At 35.7% G+C, this 19689-nt stretch overlaps 1 protein-coding gene and 1 pseudogene across 1 annotated transcript; both read left to right on the top strand.

Moving 5' to 3' along the window:
- Positions 1-7755: 7755 nt before the first annotated feature.
- RPH1 (resistance to phytophthora 1) lies at positions 7756-13092 on the top strand. The gene is made up of 4 exons (XM_088978753.1): positions 7756-8158; positions 11227-11437; positions 12362-12531; positions 12613-13092. Exons 1-4 carry the CDS (start codon positions 7901-7903, stop codon positions 12637-12639), a joined length of 666 nt encoding a protein of 221 aa, XP_088834879.1. The 5' UTR covers positions 7756-7900; the 3' UTR covers positions 12640-13092.
- Positions 13093-16600: 3508 nt separating this feature from the next.
- LOC148867268 (argininosuccinate synthase, chloroplastic-like) lies at positions 16601-18921 on the top strand (annotated as a pseudogene).
- The last annotated feature ends 768 nt before the right edge of the window (positions 18922-19689 follow it).

Genomic DNA, 19689 nt, shown 5'->3' with positions numbered 1-19689 from the left:
TTCAAATCCGAAGTCTTCAAATCTAATTGGATTAGAACGTATATTTTCAATAATCGGATTGAATTCCAACTTTGTTGAGTCTAATCTGATTGAAGCCCTACTCTAGATCAACAAAACATATTCAGGCCTGAAGAATACTTAATATTTTATATTAATATTAAATGACCTCAAATCCCAAGAAATACTAAAAAGTTTCACTACAACTTGAGAAAATAGAAAATTAACAAAGAAAAAATATATTATATATTTTTATTAGATAAAAATATTTCTTTTGTTATATAAAATATATTTTTTATTATATAAAATATTATCAATTTAGGTTCAGGCTCGGCCCGACCCATGGGGCTGTCCGAACCATGAACAAGTGTACAATGATCCAACCAATTAAAATTCTAAACCATTTAACCCAAACAACATGTCATGAGTTCGATATTGACTCTCTTTTTTTTTCAATTTTTTGGGTATTTTGACCTTTTCCATCATTAATAAAAATAAGTATTCTTTATCATGTTCATTTTTGTTTAATATGATGAATAATATAATATTAGGGATATGTCCAAGTTTTTACAAAATTTGAGTATTTTTTGTAATTTTTTATATTTTCTTTCTTTATATTTGTTATTAATTATGACATTACGGGTCACCCATCTCATGTAGATGGTTGAACCTCTAACTTGTCACCTAAACAAAAAAGTGGTTCCATTTCTAGGTCAACTCATTGTTCATTACTAGTCACAATTTTGGGTCTAATTTTCCTAGAACCAATGATTTGGTTAAAAACTATTTGACCTGAGTGGTTGAACTATTGATCCATTGAACTTGATCATAGGGTCTACATGTGTATATAAACTTCCGAAGGCCATAATTTTGTGCTTGATTGTGTGTAATAATGCCTTGACCTGCTATTTTTGAAAAAAAAAACCATTTTTTGGCATCAAGCCTCAGTTTTAGTATTTCTATAAATAACAAATGTTAAAGTAAAATAATACATATACCCCGTTTGACCTGGATGGTCGAACCAGCAACCCACGATCCAAAGGCAAAAAAAGAGTTCAACCTATGGCTTGTTTTTTAATGCATTGGTCAAAAGGGTGCAACCAAGGTTCAAAATTTTGATACATATCGTATCGTGAGCTTTTCGATACATCCCTATAGGGGTGTTTTAGGGTCTAACCTTATTTAGGGGATAGACGAGCCCTTAAACCGATCACTCTGAACAATGTTGGAAAAAAACAAAAAAAAAAGGATGCAAGCCTCAATATAGTCAGATACAACCCTAGTGACGTATCAAACTGTATCGTTTAGATGTGGCTTTTGTTAGTTTGTAGACCCAACCCGAAACAGTGTAAAATGTTAGCTCGGGTTAACCCAAGCCTGATCAAGTGATCATGCAGCTTGTTCTCATTTTAGGTTCACTATCCCGGTTATATTCTAGGAATAGGAGTATAGAACATTAAGTTGAAAGTTATATTGGTCATTGTAATGGTTTCACTTCCAAAGCATGTCCGTCGCTGGCTTAAGAATTCAGGTTTTTTGGGTAAATTACACAACCTCCCTGTATTATGAGTCTATGGCAAAGATCCCCTGTACTTTTTTTGCAACAAGCACCTTGCACCCCTAAACTTTTACATTACAACAAGGACCTTTCGACTGTTAAGCCAGAAAAAAATGTTAAATTACCAAAATACCCTACTAACATTTCTCCATTTTTCCTTTTTTGGGGGAAATTCCTGATTAGTACCCTATACTTTGGGCCTAGTGCCACTTTGGTCCCCCAAACTTTAAAATGCGATAATTAAGTACCCGAACTTTCAAAGCGTGACAATCCAGTGCCTATCTTTAACTTACTGTTAACCAACTGTTTAGTGGCATTTGAAAAAGACACAAATGCCCTTTCGAGTGTCATCTAAAGCAACTCATCTCAGAATTACAGAAAGGAAAGTCCAGTCCAAAGAAGTTTGAATACCGAAATGGGCTTTTGTGGAGAAAGGGAAGAATAGTGATAAGCCCAGATTTAGCTATCAGAAGAACTGTATTTGAGGAAGCCCATGATTCCCCTTCTAGAGGATTTTCTGGGTACATCAACACACGGTTCTGCTACTAGAAGGGATACAAAGCTGAAGTTAAAAAATGGGTCCAACAATGTAAGGTGTGTCAAAGAAATAAAACCGAAAATATGCACACTCCAGGGCTATTGCAACCACTTCCCTTGCCTGAACGGATTTGGACAGACATTAGCATGGACTTCATAGGTGGGCTACCCCCCTCACAAAAGAAATCCTCCATACTTGTAGTGGTCGATAGACTGTCCAAATATGGACATTTCATAGCCATACAACACCCACTCATCCCAAGACATTGTTAAGATATTCATCAAGGAGGTGTTCAGGTTACACGGAATGCTAACATACATTGTCAGTGACCGAGATCCCATCTTCACCAGCACTTTTTAGGGAGTTATTTAAACTACAAAGTACAAAGTTGTGTTTGAGTTCGGCCTATCACCCTCAATCGGATGGACAAAATGAGGTATTAAACCAAACACTAGAGAGCTATCTGAGATGTTTTGCTGGCACTCACCCTCATTAGTGAGCCAAATGGTTAGCTCTAGTGGAATGGAGGTATAACACCACCTACCACTAAACTACCAAGCTGACCCCATTCCAGGTTGTCTATGGCATACCACCTCCGAACCCCCTGACATATGTTCCTAGAATAGCTAAGGCTCAGTCAGTAGAAGAAGAATTGCTGAAAGAGATAAAGTCCTCTCTCTGCTCAAGGAGAATCTTAATCATGCAAGAAACAAAATGAAAATAATGGCAGATAAACACAGGAGTGAGAGGGAATTTGAAGTAGGAGACTACTGCTACCTTCGTCTCCAACCTTACAAGCAAAGTAGTTTGGCCCTAAGAAAGTCATAGAAGTTGGCAGCTCATTTTTTTTGGGCCCTTCAAGGTGTTAAAAAGAGTCGGCCCAGTAGCCTATCGACTAGAATTGCCGCCTGATTGCAAATTGCATCTCACCTTTCATTTCTCATGTCTTAAGAAAAAACTGGGAGCCCATTGCCAATCCATGACCTCATTACCCCCTCTTGATGGTGCCAGAATGTTACTACCTTACCCTATCGCCATATTGGACAGACGAGTTATCAAGAAAGGGAATCGAGTAGGAGTTGAGATACTAATCCGATGGGAGGGATCCCTTGCTTTTGATGCAACTTGGGAAGATTGGGATGAACTAAAGAACAAATACCCATGTGCTCGCCTTGAGGACAAGGCTTGGAACAAGGGGGAGGGAGTGTTGGAGTGACATATATCCCAAAAGATGCTACAACCCAGCCCACATTCTTGGGGTCCACTAAGCAGTATGAGGTTGTTAGCGGCAAGCCCAACTGATCCATGTAGAAGCACACGTCAAGCCTATGCCACCACAAACCAACAACTCAAGAGGAATTAGTTCATTTTAAAATTTTCTTTAAATAATATCAATTGTAATCGTGTGGGATGTCAGGAGGACAAAAGAGTATTCGGACACCTGGCAGGTTGTTGTAACAACCTGGTATATTTGTATCCTCTCCTCCTTCTTCGACGTGAATGAATTTGTTGAGTCCTTGTTTCCTTCGTTATCCTCTAGAGCGGTGAGAGCTCTCACTATATCTCGAGGCAAACCACGAGCCTCTTCTCATCAATGAGAAGAGGTCGATAACATCCGATCCTCCCCACCTGAGTTTTCAACAAATGGTGTGACCTACTTTGTAACGTGACAATCCTCAAGTTTGACTCCGTCTATTGTTTGTACTTACCTAGACTGCTCAGAGCCAGAAACAGAGATCCCACGGTGATCAAAAAACAGTCACAAAGGACTTAAGACGAGAAAGATTTGGGTGTCACAGTAAGGAGGAGCTAATAAAGTCGATCAAGTACAGTGATATGTTTCTTGTCTTCGAAAAACTTGCGGTATAAATTAGAAAAGGGTAATTTAGATATTTAGAAAATTTTAAACAGTCAAATGAGAATCTTTTCCAACGCTAACGAGGGGTCTTTGTCTAATGATCAAAGTACAAGGAGGTATTTATCGAAAAAAAAAGTACAGAGGTCTTTGTCACAAACCCCATAGTACGGGGGTCTATGTAATTATCCTTTTCATAGATTTTAAAATTTTGGATTTAGTCCTCACAAACCATCCTCATTCCACACATCCCCTTACAACTATGCATTTGGAATATATCCCCATGAATAAAACATAGAGAAAATTCTAGATAAGTACCCTGTACCTTAGTCTTAGTGCCAATCTAATATTCAAACTTTAAAACACAACAATCTAATACTCGAACTTTCAATTTGTGACAATCTAATACTTGGCGTTAACTCATTATCACGTGACATCAGGTGCGTTTTAAATATTTTTATAATGCAAACCTTTATAATAATATTCGGACCATTTTCTCATTTATGATAATAATATCCCACTTTTACTGTGCTTATACATCCAACATGTCAACCGAATTTCTCCTTTAGGAGAGTACTAACTATTATGCATCCAAACCCCAAGAGAGTATCCATGTCACGTGCTTTTGATTTGGTAGCTTGCAAGAAATCATTTTAACATTGTGCATGAGCAATGCTCTACTGTTTGATCATTTTTTTAGACGATATTTAACTTATGATGTAAGGTTTTGACTAATTTGATAACAGAGGGTATGAATTACATGCATTGAAAGCTAGTGCTGAATCTGAATGCACCAAAACACGAATCTCACGAGATATGAAAGAATCAAAGAAGAGAAATACAAGAATGGAGAAATAATTTCTTGCCACTCCACTCCACACTGAATTGAAGATTTTAATTTGGGTTAGGTATAGATACAGTCAATTCAAATCATTAGACTAAGGCCCCGTTCGCTTTTCGGTAAGTTACTTACCCAGGTAAATGTACTTACACGGGTAATTGTTTCCCATGAAAGACTTACCCGGGTAAGTGCATTTACCCATGCCCTTTTATTTCCCATGTAAATAAGGCAATGACCATTTTATCCATAAAAATCCATTATTAAAAATGACATTTTTGTCCAATTCAAGTGTTGGCAATTTTCCCCCCAGGGGGAAAGTTATTTACCCACCTAGGAGATGGGTATCACTTACCCATGTAAGTGATACCTAGGAAAATAAACTTTCCTTGATCCCCACATAAATCTGAAAAAATAACATGGGATTTTTGCTTAATGGGAATCAAAATCCCATTGACCAACTTCCCCCCGCACCCCCCTCCCTCAAAATCCAGAAAAAAAGAACATCCTCTAAGGAGTAAGAAGTAGAGCCTCCCATGTTCATTAGCTCCAATAGTTAAACAAAGTTGTGTTGGCAGGAAAATTCATGGTCATGGAGAATCCGATGATGTGGTCATGCAGGAGTTGAGACTAACTATGTTTGGTTTGAAGGAAAAGGTAGGGAAAGGAAGGGAAAGATATCAAAACCTATATAAGGTTTGTAAAGGTTTCCTTACCTTTCCTTTCCTTTCCCTACTTTTTCTTTCAAACCAAACATAACCTAAGTTCAAGGGATGTTGGGGTATCATTTTTCTTGTCGTTGATTCTATGCCAGTCTATGATGTATCCTCCTGAGTCTGCCTTTCCAGTGCAGAATTCATCGATGTTTTCCCCGTGTGTGGGGAAGAGTGGAAGAGTTTTGATCTTCGAAGATTGATCTTTAAGGTATTCGATGGATTTCCTCTTGTCAAAGATAACGTAGGGTGATGAGTATGGATCAATGTCAACCCACCCAAGATTGTTGCACATAGCCCCACTGCCAATACCACTACCACCAGCATATATTGAACATTACCTTTCAATATGGAAGTGCAAAATATTAATGGTTGCTTTTAGTACACTAGAGAGAGATCTGATCAGTTCTCCTCTCTCTCTCTCTCTCCCTCCCCCACTCTCTCTATCCCCCTCACTTCCCCAATTGTTTCTGATCATTTTATTTGAAAACTGATAAAAAATATGATTAGAGCACCTCTCTCTCTCTCTCTCTCAAAATCAACCAGAAGTCAATGTAATATAATGGCAGTAAAAAAGCATAGAAAATGATAGGGAAAAATAGAAAAAAAGCATACCTTGGTTGCCTCTTCCGGTGCTGACAACAAGAGGCCATCTTCTCCGGCAACAGTTGAGTTAAAAACAAGGGGTACCAACAACAGTTGTGATTTGTTCTGACGATTTCTTCCAAAATACACGAAGAAGATCTTCATACGATGTTGTCTGGTGTGTGACTTGTTGACAAGGATTAAAATATTGATATGGGGCGCATTATATCAGTATGGTGGTAGCGGATACGGGATATGCTGCAACTAGCATTGTATTGTGCCAATCGTGCGTACCGCTACATACCGTATTGGTGTGTATCGCACTGTATCGACCAATACATATCGATACATGCAATACACAAATATGCACACAACTTCTATCCTAAAAAATGTTTCGTCTGATGCGATAAAATTTTGATTTTTTACTCAATAAATATATACAAAAAAAATATAATAATAGAATAATTATTTTAGTACTTAAAATTCATATATTATATAATTTTAATATATTATTATTATTAATTGATATTTTGATTTACACTAAATAATAAATATTTATTATTTATAAAAATAAAAATTTTGTTTACAAAATATTCAACCATATAATATTATATTGAATCTATTAAATACACTAATTTAAATTTATATAAAATGATTTATAATTTCAAAAAAATTATTGAAATAAAAGTGTTAATAATGTAATAATCATTTTAGTAATTAAAAATTATGTATTTACAATATTATATGCTTTTAAAAATTTTAATATATAGATATGAAATATTTTAATTTAACATTATATATTTTATAAATTATCAATTGATATTTTGATTTACATTTTATAAAAACATATTTATTATTTACAAAAAAAATATTGTTTATCAAACATTTCAAAATTTAGTATTTGGTTGACGTTTTTCTATTAATGTTGAAAAGTAAATATATTAAAATAGAAAATAATTGATATAGTAATTAAAATATAATAGCATTTGTTTGTGTCTTGGAATTAAATAGAATATAACATAATAGTTGTTTTTATGCATGCATTAATTTGTAAAGATCTATATAATATGAGCCTTAGACTCCTGATTGATGTATTATTAATAAAATTGTATGATATCTATGTATCCCATAATATTAATTATAATATATTCCTTTATATATACTATTAAAAAATATATATTTTATGTATTTATATCTTATTTATGGTTATTTTGACTTTAAAATTAGTGCAATTGATATATTTATAAAATTTATATCAATTTTCGTAATGTATTCATATCTTTTCATATCTTTCATTTGTATATATACATTTTCAAAACGTATCCATATATAAATTGTGGGATACAATAATCAATGTGGATACTTTAATCATTGCTCGTCGATTTAAATTTTTATGACGTTGTATTCCGCTTCACCTCATGGGTGGGAGAAACTTGTTTCTTCGGAACTTCAGGACACGAGTGGGTGAATAGTGTAGTTCCCAAGGATGTTATAATAAGGGGGCATTTTCGTCATTGCGGAATACATTGATCGAAAATACAAATGAGTAGTTATTTCTTTTTACATTCTAACTGACGGTAAATAATACTAGATTATTGCGTTTTAAAATTCGGATACCATGTACAGAGTAATTATCAGGAATTTTAAGATATTCTCAATATACGGCTGCGTGGAGCTGTGAGGATGATATTGTACCAAAATTCGACTTCGCTGGCTAATCATACACCTTATATTTCTCATCTCTGGCCTTCTCCGCTCTTCGAATGAGCAACGCTTCGAAATAAAGAGAGTAACGGCAAAAGAGAAAAACAGGAAAATGCAGGCGTTAATCTCAAATGTCTCCTGTTACTCCCACGTTTCGAGATTCCCTACGGCCTTTCCCATTCTCAGAAACGATTCTTACGACACGAGGTTCCGCAGAACGACGATAAAAATCAGGGCCAGTTCAGATGGTGTTGATACACCGACGGTCGAGGAACGCGAAGGAGAGCTAGAAAGTCCAGACTCTAAAGAAGAAAGCAGGAATTCTAATCCATCATCTACAGCTCCTGCAATCGACAAAGACATCAAAAAGGTCAGTTTATTTCTAGAATTTGGTCATGCATTAGAATACCCTGTTCATATGATCATTTACTCTAGTATATTTATCGTTTTCTTTATTTTGGGTGAATCTTCAAAGCATTGAAATCGATCTGCCTTCTCCTAACTGAAAAGAATAAAATGTTACGGCAGTGCCATACCCATGCATGGAATGGTGGAAATAACAAGTGGTTTCTTCTACTGATATTTCTTTGCTAGAATCCTTGTTAATGCTTTACTTGTTTCACTAATTGAACAATTTATTGGGCTTGCCAATTCTCCTTAATTGTCCTAGTTGAAAAAGGAATGAGATGCTTTAATTCTAAATTTGTCAAGCCATTTCAAATTAAATTGTTTCAGTGTTTCTTTTTCTAAAGAAGTTTCCCAAATGATGGTCCGGGCACCGGGCTAGTATGTTCATGTTTCTGCAAGGATCAAGTATACGCTGATTTAGTGTTTATGAATATCAAGAAAAGATAGAAGGAAGCTTTTAGACTAATTCGACACTTGAGCTTAGCATCCTTGACATAGGAACCAGCCTGCCTGTATCACCAAGTGCTACTCCTAACTCCTGTTAACACTCTGTGCTTAGGACATTCTGCAGACTACTCGACTGTATGGGTGTCAACTGGACTGGATTTGGTCCAACCCGATGAATATTTTTGGACCGGTCCAATCCAATGTCTGGACCGTCCAATCTGTTCAAATTTGTTTTAACTTAGGTTGGTTCTAATCCAAGCCTGGTCCATTGACACCTATATTCTTATCTTCTATTAATGGACCAGATATTGGCTCAATCCAACCCAATCCAATATAAATTCATTATGGATGGACCAGGTCCAATCCAATCCAATAAATATTTTGGACCATTAAGTCTGGACTGGTTCAATTCTGTCTTGTTGGTCCATCCAATCCATCCAAATTGATTTTGGTTTGGATGGGGTCCAATCCAAAACTGGTCCATTGACACCCCTACTTGACTGATAACCACGTTCAGTGTTCATAGCTACTTTGTGTAGAAAAATGAGAAAAAAAAGGAAAAATTACACTTCAAATCGAATTCTACTAATGCTAACCTACACACTTTCCAAATGAATGGTCTGTTCACATCACATGGACATCCTAGTATACGATGATTGGCTATGAATTACCCAAATGTAATCAATCTAATATGTGAGAACATTCTGGTCAGACCTTTCTATACAATACAGTGCTCCAGTTAACTTCAATAGATAGCCTTATTATGCAATACTACATAATGCACCTCATAGCCATCTATGGTCTTTCAAGTTCTATGATGACAAAAACAAAGATCTAAAAACAGTTAACAAATAGAGAATCAGAAAACATAGCAACTCAAGAGCACACAGAAGATTTAATGTGGTTTGGCATTTGGCCTGTGTCCACGGGCGAAAGAGGAGCAGAAATCCACTATATCAGAAACAATGGAGTACAAGGTTGTTCAGCCTCATGCAAACCCTAGTGCCCAATACACCCCCAAAACTTTCTCTCTGTTCTATATGAAAAAACCTAGAAACATGATATATATACTGGACCTAAATACATAGTGGTTTGGGTCTGTACTCTGGGGGGCTCTGCCCCTGAACAACCCAAGTAATCCACCCACACAGACCTCAATGAAATTTCCCCTTTCAGTTCTTCTCCACAAAGGTTGGGGTGGGTCATGGAGCGGACCGCATATAGAAATTCAAGGCGCAACTGAACAAGTTCTTTATATATAGTACACAAATGTGTGCCAAATGTCTTCTATGCAACTAGGAACCCAATGGCAACATGCATATTTGTATTCCTGTAATAATGTTGATGTCTATTAAGGTTGTGATTGGTACCATTGCTGTTTCTACCTGAAATGTTTTGGGTTGATCAATATAAATTGGCATACAATTATATTTGAGGCTATTTATTGGTTTAAATAGGCATACCTTAAAAATGCTTGTGAGAGAGGCTGTTTCTAGAAACATAAAATTGGTGTTTCTTGCTCAGGGAGTTGAAGCCTAATCATTCTAGTTGAAATAACTCACATGTGATGTGACAACACCTCTCTCACCATTTCGTATTGATCACCCAAAACGTTTTAGGTGGAAACAGCAATGGTACCAAACACAACCTAAAGCATACCAGCAAGCTCTAAGTAAGGATCACATATCAATATATTTATCCATTTTGAAAATGTCGATAACTTTATGCATTTCAACTCTCTTCATGCTTAATTCCCTTATAGGTTAAGTTTCAATATGTAAATGTTGAAAAACTCTTTTACCTTTTTAGTTAATCAATTTATTTATTGAAAATTAAATATTTCTTTACATTGGATGGAAAATCTGCCAACAAAATTGCATCCTATAGAAATTTAATTGGACCCAAATTTCAATTTTCTATTTGATTCTATGTACAAGCAACATGAGGAGTTTTGAACCAAATTTCAAGCATTTCAGGATTTCTTTTGAGCAAATTTGAAAGATTCAACGTTTTAATGTTTTAAATATCCACTTTCCAAGCTGTCTAAAATTTATATTATTGTGACAGAACTTTAAGAAGAATTTAATGTTTCATGGTTTCTTTTTATTTTAAACTCAATCAAAATTTATGTTAACTGTTGACGCTCAAGGCCCTGAGTAAAAGGTCTTGTTTTCCCTTTCATTAATATTTTTTCCTGGCTCTTACATGATGCCCATAATCAGCATAATGGAGTGCCCATTCCTGCCTGAATAGCAGAAGTGGAATCATGTATAAACTGTGCTCCCAAGAATTAGGAGTGCAGTTAATAATTTTGTGTTTGCAATTCCATGTTCAGCAATTTAAAAATAGGCCCTTTGCATTCTCAAAACATTTGGTAAAATTAATGCTTCAGTACACATGTCTCTCTCTTAAGTGAGACTCATTGAGGCATTCCGAACACAAAGATATTTAAATTTGATATTCCAACTTTACACACTTTCCTTAATTTCTGAAATTTGCTTTTGGTGGAAGTATTTGTGTAATTGACTTTTCTGTTTCCAACTTCTTGGTATGTGTATACATATAAACCGTTTCATCCAACAGGTTGTTCAAAAGACTGCTGCCACCTTTGCACCAAGGGCTTCCACTGCCACCAAGAACCCTGCAGTACCTGGAACGACTTTATACACTGTTTTTGAACTTCAAGGTTATGCATCAATGCTGTTCGGTGGGGTCCTTTCCTTCAATCTCATATTCCCATCTAATGAACCTGACATATGGAGATTAATGGGCATGTGGTCTATCTGGATGTTCAGTAAGTTAAGCTCCAGCTTGGTTCAATTTTATATCACTTACAAATCAAATAAATATTTTATATATGCTTACCTGGTTGGCTCTTTCTAGTGCTCCAAGACATTGCTTTCTGCAGGAGGACCATTTAATTATTAGAAAAATTTTATTTATTTCTTTTTCACTTTTTAAATCTGTCCTGATTGGGCATTACCCAAATTGTTCATATAGGTCGAAGCATTTTATTGGTACATCAAGTTATATTGTTGTTGTAGTTTCTATTGACCTCCTTGTCAAACCTATTTTTCATTGCTACCTTGAGATCCTATCAAGTCCCAGCAAAAACTTTTTATAAGAATACCAGTTGGGTTTATTCTTTGCTGATCATTCTTTGTAAATGACGAACCGTAACTTAAAGAGTAGTTTATTCTACAGTATTGACTAGTCACTTTCTTGATGGTTGGTAGAGGTACGAGGTTTCCATTTATCAATGAGAAGGTAGGTAATTAGACATAGAACCTGATTTCTGTACTTCAATCTGATGAAGCATTAAAAGCATTTCATTTTCCTGTTCTGGCAGTCTTTTGGTGTTTCTAACCAGCTACAGTTTCCATGAATGAATGGCATATCTCTTGATATGCGTGGGGACATGTACACATTCACCCTCTCTTTTGGTGGTCCATTTTCATGGAATAGTAGAAAAGTAGTGGGACATGTATAGAACTATATAGTATGTAAAGATGCATATGCACGGTCACCCCCTCTTGGTGGTCAATTCTTAATGGAATGACAGTCAGCCCTCTTTTCCCTTAAGTGGTATGCCCTTTTAAGCTTCATGAGGTGACCATCAACATCAAACGTGGATCAAAATAAATAGAGATATTTAGCTGCTCTTGACTGGTAAGTTTCTTTTGTGCTCATTTCTGATTTATTCTATGTGATTTTGCAGCAATCCCTTCCCTTCGGGCCCGAGACTGCTCAAAGAATGAGAAAGAAGCTCTCAATTATCTCTTTCTTCTCATCCCCTTACTCAATGTTCTAATCCCATTCTTCTGGAAATCCTTTTCAGTTGTCTGGTCTGCAGATACTATAGCATTTTTTGGAATGTATGCATGGAAGGTAAACTCCATTCTTTAGTCCTTTATAGATTTGCTTAGTTATTCCTGTTCTTAGTTTGTGTTTGGAAACGTTTCATTACAGCTCGGGTGGCTACAAAAAACAAAATAGGAGCTCGTTGCATCCTTTTGTGCTCATCTCAGGAGTTAAATGAATTGCTCCTGTTTGTTAATTGAAACCGACTTCCAAATCCATGATGCATCTCCAGTTGGATATAAATCACAATACAAGGCATGGAAATTCGCCTTCGCCCATGTAATCATCAAACCAGATGACCTGATCAGCTGCAAGAACATGGTTTTGGAGTCATGACAAGAGAAACAAACACTGTTCAGAGTGGTGGATATCTATTATCTTGTATCATATCTTATTCTGAGGGGGTTTGGCCAGAACGCCGGAGCTATATATATTATTACTTTTTGGATAACATGTACTGGGGTGCCAAATTCTGAGGAGTCAATTTAATAGAGGATATGGCTCTTGATCAAGTGAATGACAAAACTGGATTCATATGGCCGATGCCAAATTGTTGGTATAAGATTTTGTTGAGTTGAATTGGTTGTAGACTTGTAGTAAGGCACCAATAACAAGTTACTTTTAACCATAATTACCAAAACACATCTCATCAACTAGCTGCCCTTCAACCAAGTTAGAGAACCTCATGTCTGACAATCACATTGGGCAGAATCTCAGTTCTGTGCTTTGAAATCTCACTATTCTCTTCTAACTTTTTAACAGTAATAGTAGCAGTAAGGGGGTATCTCGGGTCTGGGACAAGGTTAAAAGTATTGATACACCCCTAAACGGCGCAAGGGATATCTTTAGTAGGGGTGCAAACGGATCGAATTCAAATCGAATTAGGTAATATCTAAATTTGAATTTGATTAGAAAATTGATATCTGATGGATATTGATAAATAATATTTGAATTTGATTAAATATTTAAATATTTGATTTGAATTTGACCAATTAATTGTTTTAGTTAATTAATAAATATATAAAATAAATATTTTATTTATTTAAAGTGTATTAATATATAATTTAATTATTATTATATATAAATTATATAAAACATTTAAATATTTTATATATTATATATAAAAATTAAATAATCGGTCGAATTCAGATATTTATCCAATCGAATAAGGTCATATGCGAATTCAAATCCGGTTTGTTATTTGATATGAATAGGATATCCCAATTCGATTGATTAGACACTCAAATTATCCAAATTCGATTCGATTATATTGAATATCGAATTCGAAATAGAATTTTTGAATACCGTTTGACACCCTAATTTTTAGCTTTTGGTTAAATCGGTTTAATATTTTTCATTAATCGACTCTTAACCCATTTGGGTTTATATTTCATGCACGGAGAATTCGCCTGAGTTCCTGTTTCTTTTCAAGCATCTTCCTCCCTTTTTCTTGGTTTATGATGGTGGCTTAGATCAGTCTCTCTCTGCCCCTTTCTCCATCAATTCTTGAAACCTACAGTGTAATGAAGCCAGTCCCAGGCCCTCTCCCAAAGCCCCCTCACCAAAAACAGGGTACAATCACAACTGACCAAGCCCGCTGCCGAATCAATCCACAATTACCCATCTTTCCCAGTCGCCCACTGTAATGGTATTGTTCTTCACCGTCCTTAACCATTTTTCAAAATTTCAAAATATTACTCCGACAGTTGAATTTAAACCACAGATTTTTTTCGTAAAGAAAATGGCATGAGAAGGAGAAAAAGAATAAGAGGAAAGAACAGGGAAAATTAGAAAGAAAATGTCAAAAATGAACTGATCATAGAAATCTCCTTGATGGTCACCATATAAAACAGATGGTGAAGAGGAGAAGGCAAAATTGGGTTTTAAAATATAAAACAGTCGCATGCTATCACATGTGAAGGGAATGTAATGGCGTGCTGACGAAAGATTGTTTGTTTTATTGTTAAAAAAAACTTGTGGGTCCCGAATAGATTATTGAAACTAGAGGGTATCAGTATTACTTAGTCCATCTCACAAAACCTATGGCTATGGGCACTTTTTTAAGTATTTTACCAAACGATTGCCTATAGGGTAAAATATTTAAATTATATTAAGTTTTAGTCCCCACTATTTGAAAAATCCCTTGAAATACCTCAAGTTTTCTGACAATTGACATGGCCATTAGACATTGAAGGAAATGACAAAATGTTGATTTTGTCCTTCATTATTCTTTAAAATGAAGTACCTATATTGAGCATCTATGTAGAAGGTTCAAAATTTCGATATGTATCGTCCATATGGGCCTTCCCAATATGCCCTTGCAGGGGGTGTTTCAGATCGGCGAATGGTTCCGGGGTAAACTGGCCTTAAATTGGTCCTTATGAATTATATTAAAAATAAATAAATAAATAATAAAAACAATACCAATACAAGCCGATATACCCTACCAACGTATCACCCTGTACGCCCACCATCGCCATTCACCACCACTTCCTTCTCTGCTTCTAGGAACCCAGTTGATAGAACAACTAAATCCTTGCCCCTATGTTAATAACAGTAAAACAGTCTTGCTTGTTCTTCGTTCAATCCACCTGTGCAACACCTTAACATTGCAATTTCTAATCGTCCAAAGTTTCCATTTGACACCTGCCCAACCTTTCCTACCGTGGCTCAATGCCAAAAGAGTTGAATCAAGTCCATAAATGGCAACCCCCCCCGGACGCCACACCCCGTAACCCTGTTTATAACTTCAAACCAAGCTATTGCAAATTTGAGAAAATAGGTGCACCGTGAACGGTGTCAAAATGAGCCAATGATGATCTCAGTTGGTATAGAACTAAATTGGTTTAGGCAGGTGGTTAGCTGAATTTCACTGCAATTCCTTCGGGCTTCGCAAATTCAAGCAGCAGGTAAGGATTACACTCACCCTGTGGTGTAGGTTGCATTCAAGAGTGGAAACTACTAGTGGCACTTCAATAGGATTTGTATTAGGTTGGGTGGGGTCTCGATGAAAGATTACGGGTGTAAACAGATCGAATTCGAATGGGGCTAGGCAATATCCGAATTCGAATGTGATTAAAAAATTTGATATTCAAATTCGATTTGATATTCAATGGATATTGAAAATTAATATTCGAATTTGAATCTGATTAAATATTCAAATATTTAATTCAATTTGAATTCGACTAATTAATTATTTTAGGTAATTAATACATATTTTATTTATATAAAATATATAAACTATTTATATAATTTAATTATTATATATATAAATTATATAAAACATTTAAAAATTTATATATTATATATAAGAATTAAATAATCGGTTGAATTCAGATATTTATCTAATCGAATCAGATTATATTCAAATTCAAATCCGATTAACTATTTGGTATGAATAGGATATCCGAATTCGACCAATTAGATATTCGAATTATTTGAATTCGATTCAATTATGTCAAATCTCGAATTCGAAATTAGATTTTCAAATACCGTTGACACCCTTATGAAAGATTCCATGGGTGTAGGAAGATCAATAAAGCTAGCTTAACTAAAATATTTTCAGCTATATCTTCTTTCTTTATCATTTGAATATGATAATAAATGCATAGGAGATTTAGAAAACTTACACAAGGAAGAAACTACCCCTAAACTTCAGCCGTTAGACAAAGATCTCCCTTCATCAGATTTCTATCAATTAACTTAAAAAAAGATTCTTATCCGACTGTTTAAAGTTTTATAAATACCCAAACTATCCTCTCTTCTCATTCAATGTGTAGTGGCCCTATTACATCTCATCTTTCACGATAAAAGTCCATAGTCAAGCTGGTTGTCGGTGCCATGATAGAATTCATAGTCAGGCCCAACTCCGGTGCTAATGCAACAAGACCAGAGCTTCGGATCTTTGTGATCATTTCTTTTGTTCTTCTCATTTTACGTTTTCTTCTCCAGTGACCTTACCAGTTTCTTTTGGACAAACTGAAACCAGTCCGACAACCAGTAGTGCCCCCAACTAGAGAGTAGCTATTAACATTGGTCTGAGCACTTCAGTTGGTATCTGAGTGTTAAATGGCGCTCAGTTGCAGGCCGCGTTGTCATGTCCTACCAGCAAGCTTGTATTCCTTGGCTCCAAGAGATCAAATTCGTTTCAAGACAAACTTTGTTGCCTAAGGAACTCATCTCAATTTCAACTTCAAGAGTTAAGGGCAAGGTCCAGTGGACTTCATGGGAGTTTGATTGTTCATTAAAGGGGAAATCTTTCTCAATCTTCTACTGGACGAGCCATTCAAGCGGTTTTATTCAATAAAAAAGAAACTAATCTTTCTACATCTCCAAAGGGTGGATTGTGTGGAAAATTGAATAAGGGATTCTAGCAGGTCAACTTTTGGGCCCTAATATCAATAAAAATAAACTTTATAACATAATTTTTACAATATGCTCCTTCTACCTCCAGACCATCTAATAAATCTTCCCACCTCCGTTTTCTCTCTCTTTCCCTTCTCTGCATCTGAATTTTTCTAAACTCAGAGCAGGGCACTCCCCTTTCTTTTTCTTTTCTAAGGCAAAATCAGTTAAGCAGACGGAGATGCCTCTCGACACAATGAAGGGCTCCTCTCCAAAGACTTATACTATCTACTAGCTCTGCATGTCGGGAGAGGAGCCCGAATCACCAGACACGGTGACCTCAGACCAAATGGATCTCTCTCCCTTTTTCTTCTTCTTTTTCATTTTTGTTTTGCACCAAACTAGCAACTATAAGGGTGAACAAAAAAGTAAAATATGTGATCTATATTTATTAATATTTGGGGAGATTTATTTGGTGGTTTGAAGGAGGAAAGAGATGAACAGTATTTCTACCCCTATTTAATATTTTTCAAAAAAAAATTAGCTTATTTTAATAATTATATTAAAAAATTATTTTTATTGATATAGGGCCCAAAATTGCCCTTATCAGCTATAATCCCATTGAATAAAGTGGTTTTGGTCCATAGTGGTGGTTCGGATACCTTAGTTATTGTCACATGGCTATGGGAGAATTATGGCCATGAAGTTGTTAATTTGTTTCACTGCAGATGTTGGTGAAGGCATCAAGGAACTAGAGGGTTTAGAAGCAAAGGCTAAAGCTAGTGGAGCATGTCAATTAGTTGTTAAGGATTTGAAAGAAGAATTTATGAGAGATTACATATTTCCTTGTTTGCGAGATAGAGCAATTTATGAAAGAAAGTACTTGCCTGAAACTTCCCAACCTGTTATTGCTAAGAACATGCATGGTTAATGTTGCAAAAGAGGTTGGAGCAGATGCTGTTTCATATGGATGCACAGGGAAGGGAAATGATTAGTCCTGTTTAAACTAACTATTTTTTGCTTCAAATCCTAAACTCAGTGTTGTGGCTCCATGGAGAGAATGAAATATTACAGCAAGAAGAAGATGTAGTTGAGTATGCAAAGAAACATAATGTGCCCGTCCCAGTTGCAAAGAAATCTATTTACAGCAAAGACCGAAATCTGTGACACCTCAGCTATGAGGGAGACATTTGGGAATACCCTTCAAATGAGTCAAAAAATGATATGTACGTATGTGTTTGGTTTTGTTGGAGTTTATTAAAGAAACGCCGTTACACTAGCACCACATAAGCATTGGCATTTATTGCAAATGAAGCAAAATGAAACAACTGTTTGGTTTCACCGTTTATCAAATAAACGATAAAAAAACTGAAACACTTTGATTTTTGTACATGATGAATCTAGGGAAATGCCAAATTCTTGTTTCCCCCAACACTCCAGCGTTTATTGAAACCAAATGCTGATGTATCACAATTTAATGGGTATTAATCTAAGGTGGAGAATAAAAAAACATTTAAAGTGAAGTCCAACCAAACAACAAAAACAATAAACATTTAAAGTAAAGAAAGTTTAAAGTAAAAAAATATAAATAAACGTTTAAAGTGAAAAAACACAAATAAATGGCCACCCATAAATGTAAACGAAACCCAACACCCTCTACATTATGATTGTTGATCCGGAAAATGCACCCAATCAACCTGAATACGTAGATTGAGGACTCCCTGTTTGGAGTTTTCTCCTGCTGTGCTTCTTTGAGAGCTCAATGACTTTGGTGGGAGGCATGGCATTGGTCGTATAGATATGTAGACTAAAGATTCACTTGCATTGAGCTATATGAAACTCCTAGTGGGACCATCCTTTTCACAACACTCCGTGAGCTACTATATGCAAGTAAATGGTTTGGTCCACTCTAGCAGGTAATGGACGCATTCATGGAGAGTATTACAAGGACCACCACCGGGTATGTGACTCTTAAAACTCTTAAAGGGTCAGTTATAGTGACTCGCTGGAAAAAGCATGTATAGCTTGTACAGGGAGGATATATGTTTTAAGAGAAAATGGCAAAAAAAATAATAATAAAGAAAGGTTAGTGAGGTATTTTGATAATTTAACGCTTTCGGTATCTCTTGAGGGGGTTTTGTCTAACAGCTAAAGTTTAGGGTGTCTTTTATCACAAAGAAAATTTAGGGGGTTTTGTCACTGAGACCATAGTAAGAGGGGTCTTTGTAATTTACCCAACTTTTTTTTTAAAGCGGAAAACAAATTTCAAGTCATCAATAGCTCCTAATTTCCAATTTGCACAGGCTTCGCTGTGTCAATCATACGATATCCAAAGTTGATTTTTTTATTAGCAGTTGGTAGATAGTAAAGATAGTTCTTTGTTTTCCAAACAGGTTATGGAGGAACGAGTTGTTCATAGGTTTCCTTTAACGTGGGTATCCCAACAATGTTCTTAAGCTTCCCTTGTTGCAGAAGCTTGCCTATTAGGTTCATAGCAAACCAAGCAAATGAATTGGTTCCCAATCCCATAATCATTTCAAATTAGGCATACTCCATAGCTTTATATGCAACTATCTTATTTCTATTCATCTTAAATCAAAATGACCATAGAGATGAAGGTGACACTATGGCGACTTTCTCTATAGTTGATTTCTTTGAGCGACATGCATTATATGCTAGGAGGAAGCTTTGAAGTTTAGATAACAACAAAGAATTTCATGCATTTCTTATTGTTGTTGTCAAAATTTGCAACAAGGGTGAAATTGAAAAGTTTCTAAAGATAGTGTCTCGTATAGCTATATTGTCACCTCATCCTCGAAACGCCACCTTAAATGAGAGGGT

This window comes from Nelumbo lutea, chromosome 3, assembly GCF_056320005.1.
Source record: "Nelumbo lutea isolate HS-2025 chromosome 3, American lotus-T2T, whole genome shotgun sequence".
Taxonomy (NCBI): domain Eukaryota; kingdom Viridiplantae; phylum Streptophyta; class Magnoliopsida; order Proteales; family Nelumbonaceae; genus Nelumbo; species Nelumbo lutea.
This window is presented reverse-complemented; position numbering and strand designations above follow the sequence as displayed.

Excerpts from the sequence above, each read along its gene's own strand:
- RPH1 (XM_088978753.1), top strand. The coding sequence starts at position 7,901 with ATGCAGGCGTTAATCTCAAATGTCTCCTGTTACTCCCACGTTTCGAGA. Across the intron at positions 8,159-11,226 it reads TCGACAAAGACATCAAAAAG|GTTGTTCAAAAGACTGCTGC; the intron begins GTCAGTTTATTT and ends TTCATCCAACAG. Across the intron at positions 11,438-12,361 it reads GTGGTCTATCTGGATGTTCA|CAATCCCTTCCCTTCGGGCC; the intron begins GTAAGTTAAGCT and ends GTGATTTTGCAG.